Source organism: Prunus persica, chromosome G6, assembly GCF_000346465.2.
Source record: "Prunus persica cultivar Lovell chromosome G6, Prunus_persica_NCBIv2, whole genome shotgun sequence".
Lineage (NCBI taxonomy): Eukaryota > Viridiplantae > Streptophyta > Magnoliopsida > Rosales > Rosaceae > Prunus > Prunus persica.
In genome coordinates, this window is record NC_034014.1 from 28,182,883 (window position 1) to 28,194,435 (window position 11,553).

Below are 11,553 nucleotides of genomic sequence, written 5' to 3' on the forward strand. Positions count from 1 at the left end.
GAGTTTTCACACACATTACAAGAGTGCCATGGTGGTTTAAACCTGAGATCACTGATTTGTAAGTTAATGTCCTTTTTCACTGGACTAGACTATTCGGCAGTAACTATCAAAGTTGATATACTTCTACTAAACCCAACAAAAAGAAAACAGAAATAAAAAATCTTGCATTCAAAGATTGAATATAATTCTAGAAAACATCCAATTGATGCAAGATTAGCCACATAATCAAATAACAAATAAATGTTGATATCCCAAGATTATAGAAACAAGCATCAAAATATAGATATAAATTTATTATTTCGGACGAGAGCTACGATTATATATATATATATATATATATATATATCTTCCCCTACTGAGTTTGTTTGTCTCCCTGGATCGAAACCAAAGTGCTGGCACAAACAACAGCTTCAGTTCGATCAAAAAACACACCATTAAGAGGAAGATACTTAAACTTTCTGGTTTCAAGGTTGTAGAAAATTAGCACAACATCATCCCTGGCCACCATAACAACTTCCTCGCTCTTCCACAACGCCAACGGGAACAATGGCTTTTCCGGCTCAAAGGTTAAGTATTTTGTCCAGGAACCCTTCTCCCCACTCTCATCCATCACCCATATGTCAAAGCAATCTGGCATTGACGCATAAATAAATATAGCAACGCTTTCCTTCCACACCCCAAAAATCTTGCTCTCATAATACCCTACATCGGGAGGATACGGTATAATATCAAACACCTCTTCACCAAAGTCGAACGAAAGAATTCCTGCTTTCATGTCCCTTTCCTTCCTCTCCTCCTCCTCCCTCGCCCGCCGCTCGTTGTTTTCAGGGTTGTCTTCCTCGTCTTCGCCCTCGTTTTCCTCGCAGTAATCATACTCATCGTCTGTATAATTATAGCTGACGACGTACTCCCTGTCCTTATCTGTTGCAGGCCAATAAACAACACCCTTGCAGTACACAGACACAGCATGCTGAGGCAAAAAGAATCCGGTTTTCGTCACTATGTTCCCGATCTCGATCTCTTTCCACGAATCTGAACCCTGCAGGGTGAACACTTCTGCTCTCGGAGGATGAACAACAAAACGATCGTCGTCGACTTTTTTGTCTCCATAAGTCACAAGCCGGACGACTTTATAATTCTTAGAATGCTTGAGATCACGCCCCAACCCTACCCCAAGTATGGCGACTTCTTCAGGGGAAGAAAGAAGAACGTCTGATTCAGGAAGAAGCTTGAATTCTCTAATGGCCGGGTTGCATAAGGCCACCTTTTTGTGGAAATCAGTCAGACAAACGATCCCATCACAATGGCTTGAAATGTCCACGCCAACCCTATAAAACTCTCCCCCTGTGTCTACACCTCGAAAACAAGAAACTTCGAGGTCCTCGAAAACGGGACGGAGGTGATCATCGCCACCGTCCATATCATCATTGTCAACATCATCAGTGCGGAGATTAAACATCGAGAAAAGGAGTTCCTTTTGGTCTGTGTTGAGGTCTGTGAGGATAAAATGCTTGAAAAGGATGGTGGTGGAGGGGGTGGAGATTTGGTGTCGGGTGGAACTGAAGTTGGAGAGGTGCATTTCTACAAACTGAGGGGTAGTAATCAAAACAGACCACGACTTGCGAATGCATTTGAATCGCAGGAGAGATTTGGGAGGCAGCCTTGACAGGATATGCGTCACCAGCTCTTCTGACAATTTTGAAAAGATTGGATCTGCCATTTTCTATCTGCACTCTCAATTGGATCTCCTTTCTCTTCTTCTTCCTCCTCCTCCTATTTTCTCTATCTCTATTACTTGAATATTGTTGTTGCTAAGGCAAAAGTAACGGGGAGAGAGGAATATAGGTGTAGCGGGGAGAGAGGAATGTGGGTGGAGTAGACAGTAACTACTTTCCCTTAATTACTTAAGCGATATTTATATTTATTTTTGTGATTTAGCAAATTAGTTTTTAATTAATATTATACCTTTAGATTGTGGTGTATTAAGCATAAATATTTTCAAGATTTTTGAATGTTTCACCGTGGCATTCTCTTTATATATACAAATAAAAGATAGATATAACAATGTAACGTTATATTTACAAGGAATGGTGGAAGTCATGAAGCAGATAACTTAAGAATTTGGGAATAAGGAATTGAAATTGGAATTTGATCAACTACTTCCATATGTGTAAATAAACGCAGATTTAAGAATTCTTAGTTTTGAGAATATTTGATTACAGATTTCACCATGAAATTCTCATAATTTTTATTTCCGTATGTGTAAATAAACACAGTAGAAGTAAGGAATTAGAATCATTCAAAACCCATGTGTTAGTAAACACAAAAAAAGAAGAAATTGGAATCATTCCAATGCCATTCAATTTCAGTACTGATAAGTAAACATGGATTATTTTTTTGTTAAGATAAATGATAATATCAGCTCTCGTTTTTTATAATTAAAGATAAATGAGGTCCAATTGTGTGTCTAGATATAAATAAATAAATGAAGTGAGATGTTACATTCATTGGGATCCAAGTCGAAAAAAATAGAAATAAAAATACGAACCGAACTGTAAACGATACTGGATAAAAGGTTATTTTAGTCATTTTGTACATGCATGCAGATGCAGTTGTGCACCGAAGGATTCGGACATAAATGTCATTTTGACAAAGTTTTCCCAAAAATCGCACCTTTTTTCCACATCTCTCTCTTTCTTCCAATCAAATCATAGGCAAAAGAAGTGTGACTCTCTTTCTCTCTCTCTTAGGGTTTATTTTGGAACAACCAGTGAGAGTTCATTTCAATGAAGAATCTGTAGATGGACTTCAATGTCAGGTCCTCCCTGCTAGATCCGTCTGTCACTATCTGTGTTTCATCTGTGCATTCTAAGGTACCCAAATATTTCCAATTTCCACTGATTTTTCCATTTCGAAACATTTTTTTTCTTTTGCAATTTTTATCGTTTTCTGTAGTTCGGGTTTAGCTCAGTTTATCAATTGGGGGCTTCGGTTGACTTCTGTGTGACTTATCTACTGGGATCTTTTGATGGGTTGCGGGTTCTAGAGGAGACAATTTTTTGCACATTTTGTAAAGTTCTTAATTTCTGAAGTTTACTTCACTGTTTAGTGAAGTTGGAAAAATTAGATTATTAGGTGGTTTTGGCTTTGATTTGGGTGGTTGGTTTTGGTGAAATGTGGTTTTGAGAAAAAGGTATGAACTTCTAAAATTATACTACCAAATAGAACTCCTTTTATATATGTTCTTTTACGTGCATTCTATTGGTTTTTGTTTTTACTTTCAAAATTGTCTCTAGCTTACTTCGTTTCAGTAGGTCTTGACACAAGGGACTCGAAAAACGTTTAATGTATACTAACATTATTATTTTATTTTGTATCTGTTTTCACGTAAGTTTTAGTGTCATGTGCTGTGTTAACTAATTATCATTCTAATTTTGATGTGCAAATCATTTGAATCAGTTGGTGGAGATATGAGGTGCTTTTAGTACATGTGTACATGTATGCAATGAAATTCTGACAAGATTTTCTTCAATTGGGTCTTGGGAATGTCACAGCAGAGACTAAAATGAGCCAGACTGAAGTATCGGGAATGAAAGCTACTCTTGTTCCACTTGCGACTCTGATCGGTCGTGAGCTTAGGAGTGAGAAGGTTGAGAAACCTTATTTGAAGTATGGGCAGGCTGCTGTGGCAAAGAAAGGAGAGGATTGCTTTCTTATAAAAACAGACTGCCAGAGGACTCATTCGAATCCGTCAACATCATTCTCTGTCTTCGCGGTACTCCCCCACCACTATTTTCTGTCTTTGTAGAACTGATCTCTGGTTGGATACTGAAATAATTGTATTTTGTCCAGTTGAGTGGAATCTTATTTTTCTTGGGTTTGAAATGGCGTGATAAAAGAGAAACCACAAGTTTATCAACTTTTCTTTCTTGTTGTATATTTGTCAGCAACAAAATGGAGCATGAATTCAATCCCATACTTTCTCTAATACATATTTGAAAATTTTGATCTCCAGATATTTGACGGGCATAATGGTATATCAGCTGCTATTTTTGCAAAGGAGAATTTATTGGCTAATGTTTTGAGTGCCATTCCTCAAGGAATCAGTAGGGATGAATGGCTTCATGCCCTTCCTCGGGCGCTGGTTGCAGGTTTTGTGAAAACTGATATAGAATTTCAGCAGAAAGGTATACATAAACCTTTTGTTTTTATTATTACAACATGTCTCTTTTTTCTTTTCATTTGCTTTTGTTTTTCTTAGATTTATGGTGTAATATAACCTCAGGGGAAACTTCTGGTACAACTGTGACATTTGTTGTGATTGACGGTTGGACTGTGACTGTCGCATCTGTTGGAGATTCTAGATGCATATTGGACACCCAGGGTGGCGTTGTTTCACTCTTGACTGTTGATCACAGGCTGGAAGAAAATGAAGAAGAGAGGGCACGTGTCACTGCCAGTGGTGGTGAAGTAGGGAGGCTCAATGTTTTCGGGGGCAGTGAGGTATAGGATAGCTTATTTTTTTTATCCTTCTAACTTGTAAACTGAAAGACATCTCAATGGGAAACATTTCTTTGATGGTCTAAATTTTGCATTTTTACTTGGTTTACAGGTTGGTCCCCTCCGCTGCTGGCCTGGTGGATTATGCCTTTCTAGGTCAATTGGTGACACAGATGTGGGAGAATTCATTGTTCCAATACCCCATGTCAAGCAAGTGAAGGTAACTTCATACTGCTATTGGCATTGGTTCTGTTTACTTTTCTTTCTTTTATTACAACATTTTAATGCTCAATAGCTTTTTTCTTTTCCTGGTTATGTAGCTTTCAAATGCTGGTGGAAGACTTATAATAGCTTCTGATGGCATCTGGGATGCTTTGTCTTCTGATTTGGCTGCCAAGTCTTGTCGGGGATTGCCTGCAGAGCTTGCTGCAAAGCTGGTTGTTAAGGTAATGCCTGAGATGCAACTTTATTTACAGGCCAAGAAAATAGGTCTGATTTTACTGATTTAGTCCAATTTTCTTTGTTCTACTTTAGGAGGCTCTGAGGTCAAGGGGTCTCAAGGATGATACAACCTGCCTAGTTGTTGACATAATCCCTTCAGACCACCCTGTCTTGCCTCCAACGCCAATGAAGAAACAAAACATCCTTGCTTCGCTTATCTTTGGGAAGAAAACTCGGAATTCTGTGAACAAAAGAAATAAGCTTTCTTCTGTTGGAGTTGTGGAGGAGTTGTTTGAAGAAGGTTCAGCAATGCTCGCTGAAAGGTATGTGCAGCATAGTTTATTATGTAATTGATAAGACAGTATTGCCAGCTTGAGTATAGCCTTTATTTCTTTATTTTCTTGACGGAAATGCAGGTTGGGTAAGGATTCTACTCTGGATGCAAATTCTGGTCTTTTCCGATGTGCAGTCTGCCAAGTGGATCAGCCTCCAGTAGAAGGTTTATCAGTAAATTCTGGGCCTTTTTTCTCTCCAGCATCAAAGCCATGGGAAGGTCTCTTTCTTTGTGCCAAGTGTCGGAACAAGAAAGACGCCATGGAAGGAAGAAGACTGAGCACGCCCACAGTGATCTTGTAGTAATTTAACTGATTGCATATTCTATTGTATTTTTTCTCTGGCAGTGTGAGCATATGCTTGGTTTTCCTTTTTCAGGTGGTGACTATTATAGATGTGTGTAAGAAATGAAGTTGAGGTATGCAGAGTAAGTAGGTGTTTTGCAGTTTCAAAAGTTTGTGTCGGTTCTGGTTTGTGCTCAGCTGTTGGACTGACTGACTGACTGAGGGCAGAGGTGTTATCATCACTAACAGCTTTAATTTGTAAGTAAATCGAAGGTTTGCGTAATACTTTTGGTGTAGCTGTTCACTTGAGTTCAGTTTTAAATTAGCAACAGCACGCGATCTAACTCTAACTCATTGGTGTTCGCTCTATTTTATTTTGTTAGAATAATTGAATATATAATCTATTTATTTTGCGATTGTCTACGAAATTTGGTTAGACCTGGTTTGCCACTTCTTCCATATTATTATGTTCTTGCGTGTTACATAATTCGTTCTTTATTATTCCGATAGCATTTACTCTATGTTTAATGAGGAACATATTTGAAACTATGGAGAGGCTATAATGAGGAGTTTAAAGTGAGGAGGCTATTTGCGCACGTCAGTCTCACCATCAACAAATGTAAAGAAATCATGGGACTTAAAACATTTTAAATGTTTTCATGGTGGGATTGGTCTTCTTAAATAACCTCATCACTTTAAACTCCCGATTGTAGCCTCCTATTCCTTACTTTAAACTCCTAATTGTAGCCTCTCCTGAAACTGTCTACCATGGTCTGTACCCACATGGCAGCCTAATTAATGTTTTACTTTTTAGGGGGAAAAAAAAAACAAAAAACTAAGTCGGTGTAACTTTTAGGTAATTTCAGAGGGTGAGATGAGTAATTTGAGGGGTCACAATGGGTGCAGCTCTTCTAAGAATATAAAGCTTCGGATATTTTGGCACCAATGTCTCTCGATTGGTTGTTCAAATCGCAGTTATTTCTGCAAACAAGCTCCTTCCTAAGCACACATGAGTTCACAACCATTAAATTCATAATACATGGCCGGAATTTACTAAACCAACAATCAGAAGAAAATTAAACATGAACCACAGAAAGCAGCTGAAGACCAAGAGAGAGAAAACGACTTTATTACATTAAGTTGCAACTTGCAAAGAAATGCGTACATACTAATAACATTATCAGGTTCTAAAATCCTCTTCGATAAGCAAGCCCAACAAACTCAACTCAATTAATTAGGAGGCAGCCATTGCAGCTCAATGCCATAGCTCCATTTCTCAACAGGATCTTCAGGTCGAATATCAACCACAGAAGTATAAGCAGTGCAGCCTCCAACCCTAACCCTGATCACATAAGAAGTCATATGTGAATCTTTCAAGTAATGGCAGCAGAGGCCACCTTTGCATGCATTGTTTTTGCCCTCCAACAATTTGTCCTGAAAAACCCTACAGAGGCTATTTGAGGTACAGTTGAGAGGAGATCGAAGCAGATTGTCAGAGCAATTGAGCAAGATGACTGTGTTGCGAGTGGACACATTGAAGGGCAAGTGTTCATCAAGCCTCAAGCCTTGAAGAGAGAAATCAGAAGTTTGACACGTGTCACCATCTTGTACCAGATCAGGTGGACTTATGATGAGCCTCTGAGCACTCGGGTCAATGCTGAGGATCTTGTAGTAAAACCCTTCAGCTGACTTGAACTCAAGAATGCCATTGCCATTGTTGCTGTTGTTGCAGTAGATTTTGTACCTTGAATCTCCGCACGTGTCATCTGTGCTGAAAGGGTATGGAACTTCCACATTGCCGCATTTTGGGCAAGATCCAAGGGCTGATACATGGCCAGTTTTGATGATATTCATGAGCATGAGCACAAAAAATGTCAAAACCATCTTGACTTTGGCAGAGAGTCAGAGATAGAGAAAGCAAGAAATGCTGAGAGAGCGAAGTATCTATTTATATAAAAAACCACATAATTAGTTAATCAATATGGGAACTTATAGAGTGCTGCTATTTCCACAACCTGTTCTATTTCTTCATTTACTTTATCTTTCCCTCACCATGTAAATTTGAAAAAATACAGTCTTATCTTTCCACCTACTATTATTCTTAAAATACCCTTTAATTATTAATTCTAGAAAATTCTCTTTGTTAATCATTAATAGTTGACATATGGAGAGAATCAAATAAATTATCTTTCTTAAAATAAAAAATAAAAAGAAGTAAATAATCTAATTAAAATAGAAAAAAAAAAATAAAGATTATTTCAAATATATTTACCTTTTCACTCGAGATTCTCAGTTCGATTCTCCCCTTTTTCAATGTCATTTGTATAATATATATATAGTAGATTGTTGGTATGAAAATGAAGTTCCTTTTTTGTGAATGAATAATAATAATACACAAAGGTGTGCCCAACAGCTGTCAGTGTATGAGATTTGGATGGAGAGATTAAGAAATGACAATGAATATACAAATCTTAATTACCCAAAAGAATTATATTATTAAGTTTATTGGCAGCCATGAAAGATGAAGCTAATTAGCTGGTTTTCACCCATTGGAATCTCATATATTGTATTGTATTATTGTATCTAGATTTGCTCCACCATGCCATTTGCATTCATCAACCAGAGAGGAAAGAGCTAGTGTCAAATAATATGGAAAGCAAAGAAAGAGAGAAGGCAGGGTTAAGATCAAATTAGATTATTGATCTCCATGCCAACTCGTGGTGAGGAACAATTGGGTTGACATATCCCACTTTCGATTTTGAAGGAAGTTTCTAGGTTTCATTTGCCTTTCGAGGGGCCAGTGGGGCACTCATTTCCCAAAGTGGCCAAAGTTCTAATAGTATAAAGAAACGTACATTTTGGGATAAAGCAAAGCACAAAGTTGTATTAGTATAATGCTATTTTGAGAAATTTATAATTAAGAACATAAAGTAGCACCCAAGGTAGAAAAATATGTAAGCCATGACCCCTATCTTACATCAATTTATTGGTCCACTTATTCCCAGCCCGCACCAAACCAACCACAAACCACTCTGGTTAATTAACTGTTGAACACTAAACACCTATGAATAAAATTTGAAACAGGGCAGGCACAAGGAAACCACTTTTAATTTGAAGACAATCAACATATGATTAAGAATACTAAAGGAAATAATGACTTCATTTTATAGGATTAAGAACATCAAATAGTCTTTACACATTGATCTCAGTTGTTAAGCACCCTCCCTTCTCCAGAAGAGAGGGAAGAGTAAATGACTTCATGCACTGGGGAAAGAAAGAGAAGAATGAAAACTGGGTGATATATCAACACATTGAAAAACAAAACTCAAGCATTTTTCTTTGCTAGATTACAACTTACAACCAGAGAAGCAAATATAACATATGCTTCCTACAAAAGTGGCTTGAGCTACTCTTCCTTTCCAAGGCTGAGTGTTTTCCATGACGTGACAATCAACTGTTTGCTAAACCAATTCTTCTCCTGCAAGTAACAAATGAGCACATTGATCAAAACATAAATGTCAAAATAGGCAATGGTATTAACTCAAACAACTAAGGTGTTTTTGTCTGAAATACTTCGTGCAGCACAGAGGTAACGATGGTATTGCATGAAATGTTAGTTTCGTATGGAAGTCTCACAATTGGGATAGCAAGGGAGTACATTACTATTTACTAAAGGGTCATGTCATTAGCTGCGGATACTATAAAAAGTAGAAGGAACTTACGCAGATCATCCAAGGATATACTGCTGATGCTTTCTCCAGTCTTTATAAGACGAATCTTCCCTGCAGGGAAAATCACAATATATAAGTAGTTTCACGTTATCATTATAGCAAGACAATCGTTGAACAAAATACCATGAACATGACAGGGTTCTATTTTTCTTTTCTTCTTTTTGAAGGGTTGGAGGGATGGGTGGTCCTTTCAAGGCATACTAAATATTGATATTTATCCTTTCAACTTGTATTCGCCTTGTCGGCACTTTTTCTACTGATGCAGAACAGGGTCACAAATATGAATCTTCATTCCCATGTTTATTCACCCATCAACAAAACCTTTAAATCTATGAAATTCAGACATCGACAATGTTCTATGCTAAATTAATGTATCCTCCTCCCAAGTTATCTCATAGCAACACAACATTGGAACATAAATATTAATGAAGCAAAGTCATGTAAGATACATAAGTCAATCCAAAAACACTGCAGAATGAAGAATTACGACTTAAAAAATAAATATTTAGAACAAAGTCAAACTGTAATGCTGGTATTTATACCATCGTAACGAACACATATCTCTGGAATATTCTTAACTTCACCATTGATGCTGTCATTGTAAACTCTGGTTTCAATGTCACCCTCCACATAAATTGATGAACTGCAGTTAACCTTCAACCATTAGAGAGACAATATACAGAAACTTCACTCATCCTAAAAAATGGACACATACTTCTTAAAAAGTTGTTTAACTGCATAAGCCCCAAGTGCTTCATTATGCACAGCAATTCGATGCCATTGAGCAGGTCTTGGCAAGTCCTTTGCACCCTCTATTCTTTGGTCAAACATGCCCCCTGTCCCAACTGTGAAGATGGTTACAGTCCGGCCATTCCTCAAGATCTTCTGCACAGGGGCTTGCCCAACTTTACCGCAGATAATTGCCTGTATAAATTCAGCATAGCCAAGCATAAACATATGACAAAACATATGGAAGAAGGATATCCCCACACAACTGATTGATTGCTGATTTAAAAAAAATAGAGGAAAGATTACTCGTTCTGGTGATTTATGCTGTTTCCGTGTCCTAACATCCCTAATGGAACCAACAGGTTTTGTTAGGCTTATATATGTACAACAATACATGATGCACTTGCATTTGTAATTTGTTATGTGAAGGTACATTTACACACACGAAAACTCTAACATCCAAATGGGTAAAAGTTACAACTTTTGTTTAATTGAAACTAGATATGAAATACCTTGTGCACACCGCGAAATCCCCAGCCCCTCCTGGGATCCACACTTTGGGCTTGAAAATGCGAATCTTTCTTCTCACCCAAAATTTCGTCAAAATCTTCTTCTGCCACAGTTTTCTTTGTCTCGTCATTGCCAATGTCAGATGAGGTGCTTGAGCACCACAACTTTGAGCTTCTTTGCACACTCACTGCTGTAATAAAGGTCAAAAATCAACATAAAAATGGCACACTAAATTTCATTGTTCAGATTCTTGGCATGCCCATCACTATTTGAGAAAATTGTTCTAAGAAATAACATGTAAACCGTGCTGAATTCTATGCAACCTGTTATCCAAAAAGCCCTTTCTGGACTAAACCCATATCTGGAATTTAAAAGTTCAACTGACCGACGAGATCATTTAATTTTGTAGAAACTTTAATGTGTGGTTCCATTTAAGAGGCGTTTGAACTCAACCCATGAATAAAACAACAACGTTAAACTGAATAAGATATCAGAAATGAGCACCGCAAAGAACAAATTCATGTCATACGTACAAAAACAAAATAAATTTATGGAGGAGAGAGACAGAGAGAGAACCAAGTGTTGGGTTGGGCGAGGAAGGAATAGAGACTCTCATAAACTTGGCAAATCTCACAGCGGCCGAACTCATTTTCAGCTGAAAACTCAGTAAGTCTAGGTAAAGCGAATTGATAAAGAGTGGGGATGGGAGGGTTCAAGGAGGGTTTAGCTTGTTAGGAGGCGAAAGAGAGAGGAAGGTGCGAGGCGGGTTGACTAGAAAATTTAAAATAAAAAAGGAAAAGAAAAAGTTGCAATCCCTATTTTCTTTAAAACCTATATATATGTATTTTTATTTTTTGAGAAAAAAGAAACCTTTTTCATCACACCATCCTTTCCAAACTCTTCCGTTTCCCTTATAAAAAAAAAAAAGTAAAAATAATTAATGTGGAAAACATGATTTTTTATTTACAAATGCAATATTTTAAACTACATTAATGTATGTCTCTAAAAAAACTACATTAATGTAA

General features: G+C 37.4%; 4 protein-coding genes across 7 annotated transcripts; 1 reads left to right on the forward strand and 3 right to left on the reverse strand.

The window, feature by feature from the left end:
- On the reverse strand, positions 353–1,720 carry LOC18774683 (F-box protein CPR30). The gene has a single exon (XM_007206456.1). The coding sequence runs from the start codon at positions 1,718–1,720 to the stop codon at positions 353–355; it is 1,368 nt and encodes a 455-aa protein (XP_007206518.1).
- On the forward strand, positions 2,668–5,986 carry LOC18773433 (probable protein phosphatase 2C 5). Of its 3 annotated transcripts, none has more exons than XM_007205177.2 (9): positions 2,668–2,873; positions 3,555–3,775; positions 4,016–4,187; positions 4,286–4,503; positions 4,613–4,720; positions 4,821–4,946; positions 5,035–5,264; positions 5,358–5,573; positions 5,653–5,986. In XM_007205177.2, exons 2-9 carry the CDS (start codon positions 3,566–3,568, stop codon positions 5,657–5,659), a joined length of 1,287 nt encoding a protein of 428 aa, XP_007205239.2. In that variant the 5' UTR covers positions 2,668–2,873; positions 3,555–3,565; the 3' UTR covers positions 5,660–5,986. The 3 variants fall into 3 exon arrangements, with proteins under 3 accessions (XP_007205239.2, XP_020422118.1, XP_020422119.1); XM_020566529.1 differs by having other exon boundaries at positions 2,669–2,873; positions 3,460–3,775; XM_020566530.1 differs by having other exon boundaries at positions 2,669–2,873; positions 3,558–3,775.
- Positions 6,537–8,047, reverse strand: LOC18772233 (wall-associated receptor kinase-like 20). The gene has a single exon (XM_007208453.2). It carries the CDS (start codon positions 7,440–7,442, stop codon positions 6,789–6,791), a length of 654 nt encoding a protein of 217 aa, XP_007208515.2. The 5' UTR covers positions 7,443–8,047; the 3' UTR covers positions 6,537–6,788.
- Positions 8,701–11,351, reverse strand: LOC18775392 (single-stranded DNA-binding protein, mitochondrial). 2 transcript variants are annotated; one of them, XM_007207482.2, is made up of 6 exons: positions 11,105–11,351; positions 10,531–10,715; positions 10,005–10,213; positions 9,832–9,932; positions 9,281–9,340; positions 8,701–9,036 (listed from the first exon to the last, which is right to left on the reverse strand). In XM_007207482.2, exons 1-6 carry the CDS (start codon positions 11,175–11,177, stop codon positions 9,020–9,022), a joined length of 645 nt encoding a protein of 214 aa, XP_007207544.2. In that variant the 5' UTR covers positions 11,178–11,351; the 3' UTR covers positions 8,701–9,019. The 2 variants fall into 2 exon arrangements, with proteins under 2 accessions (XP_007207544.2, XP_020420677.1); XM_020565088.1 differs by having other exon boundaries at positions 10,531–10,718; positions 11,105–11,338.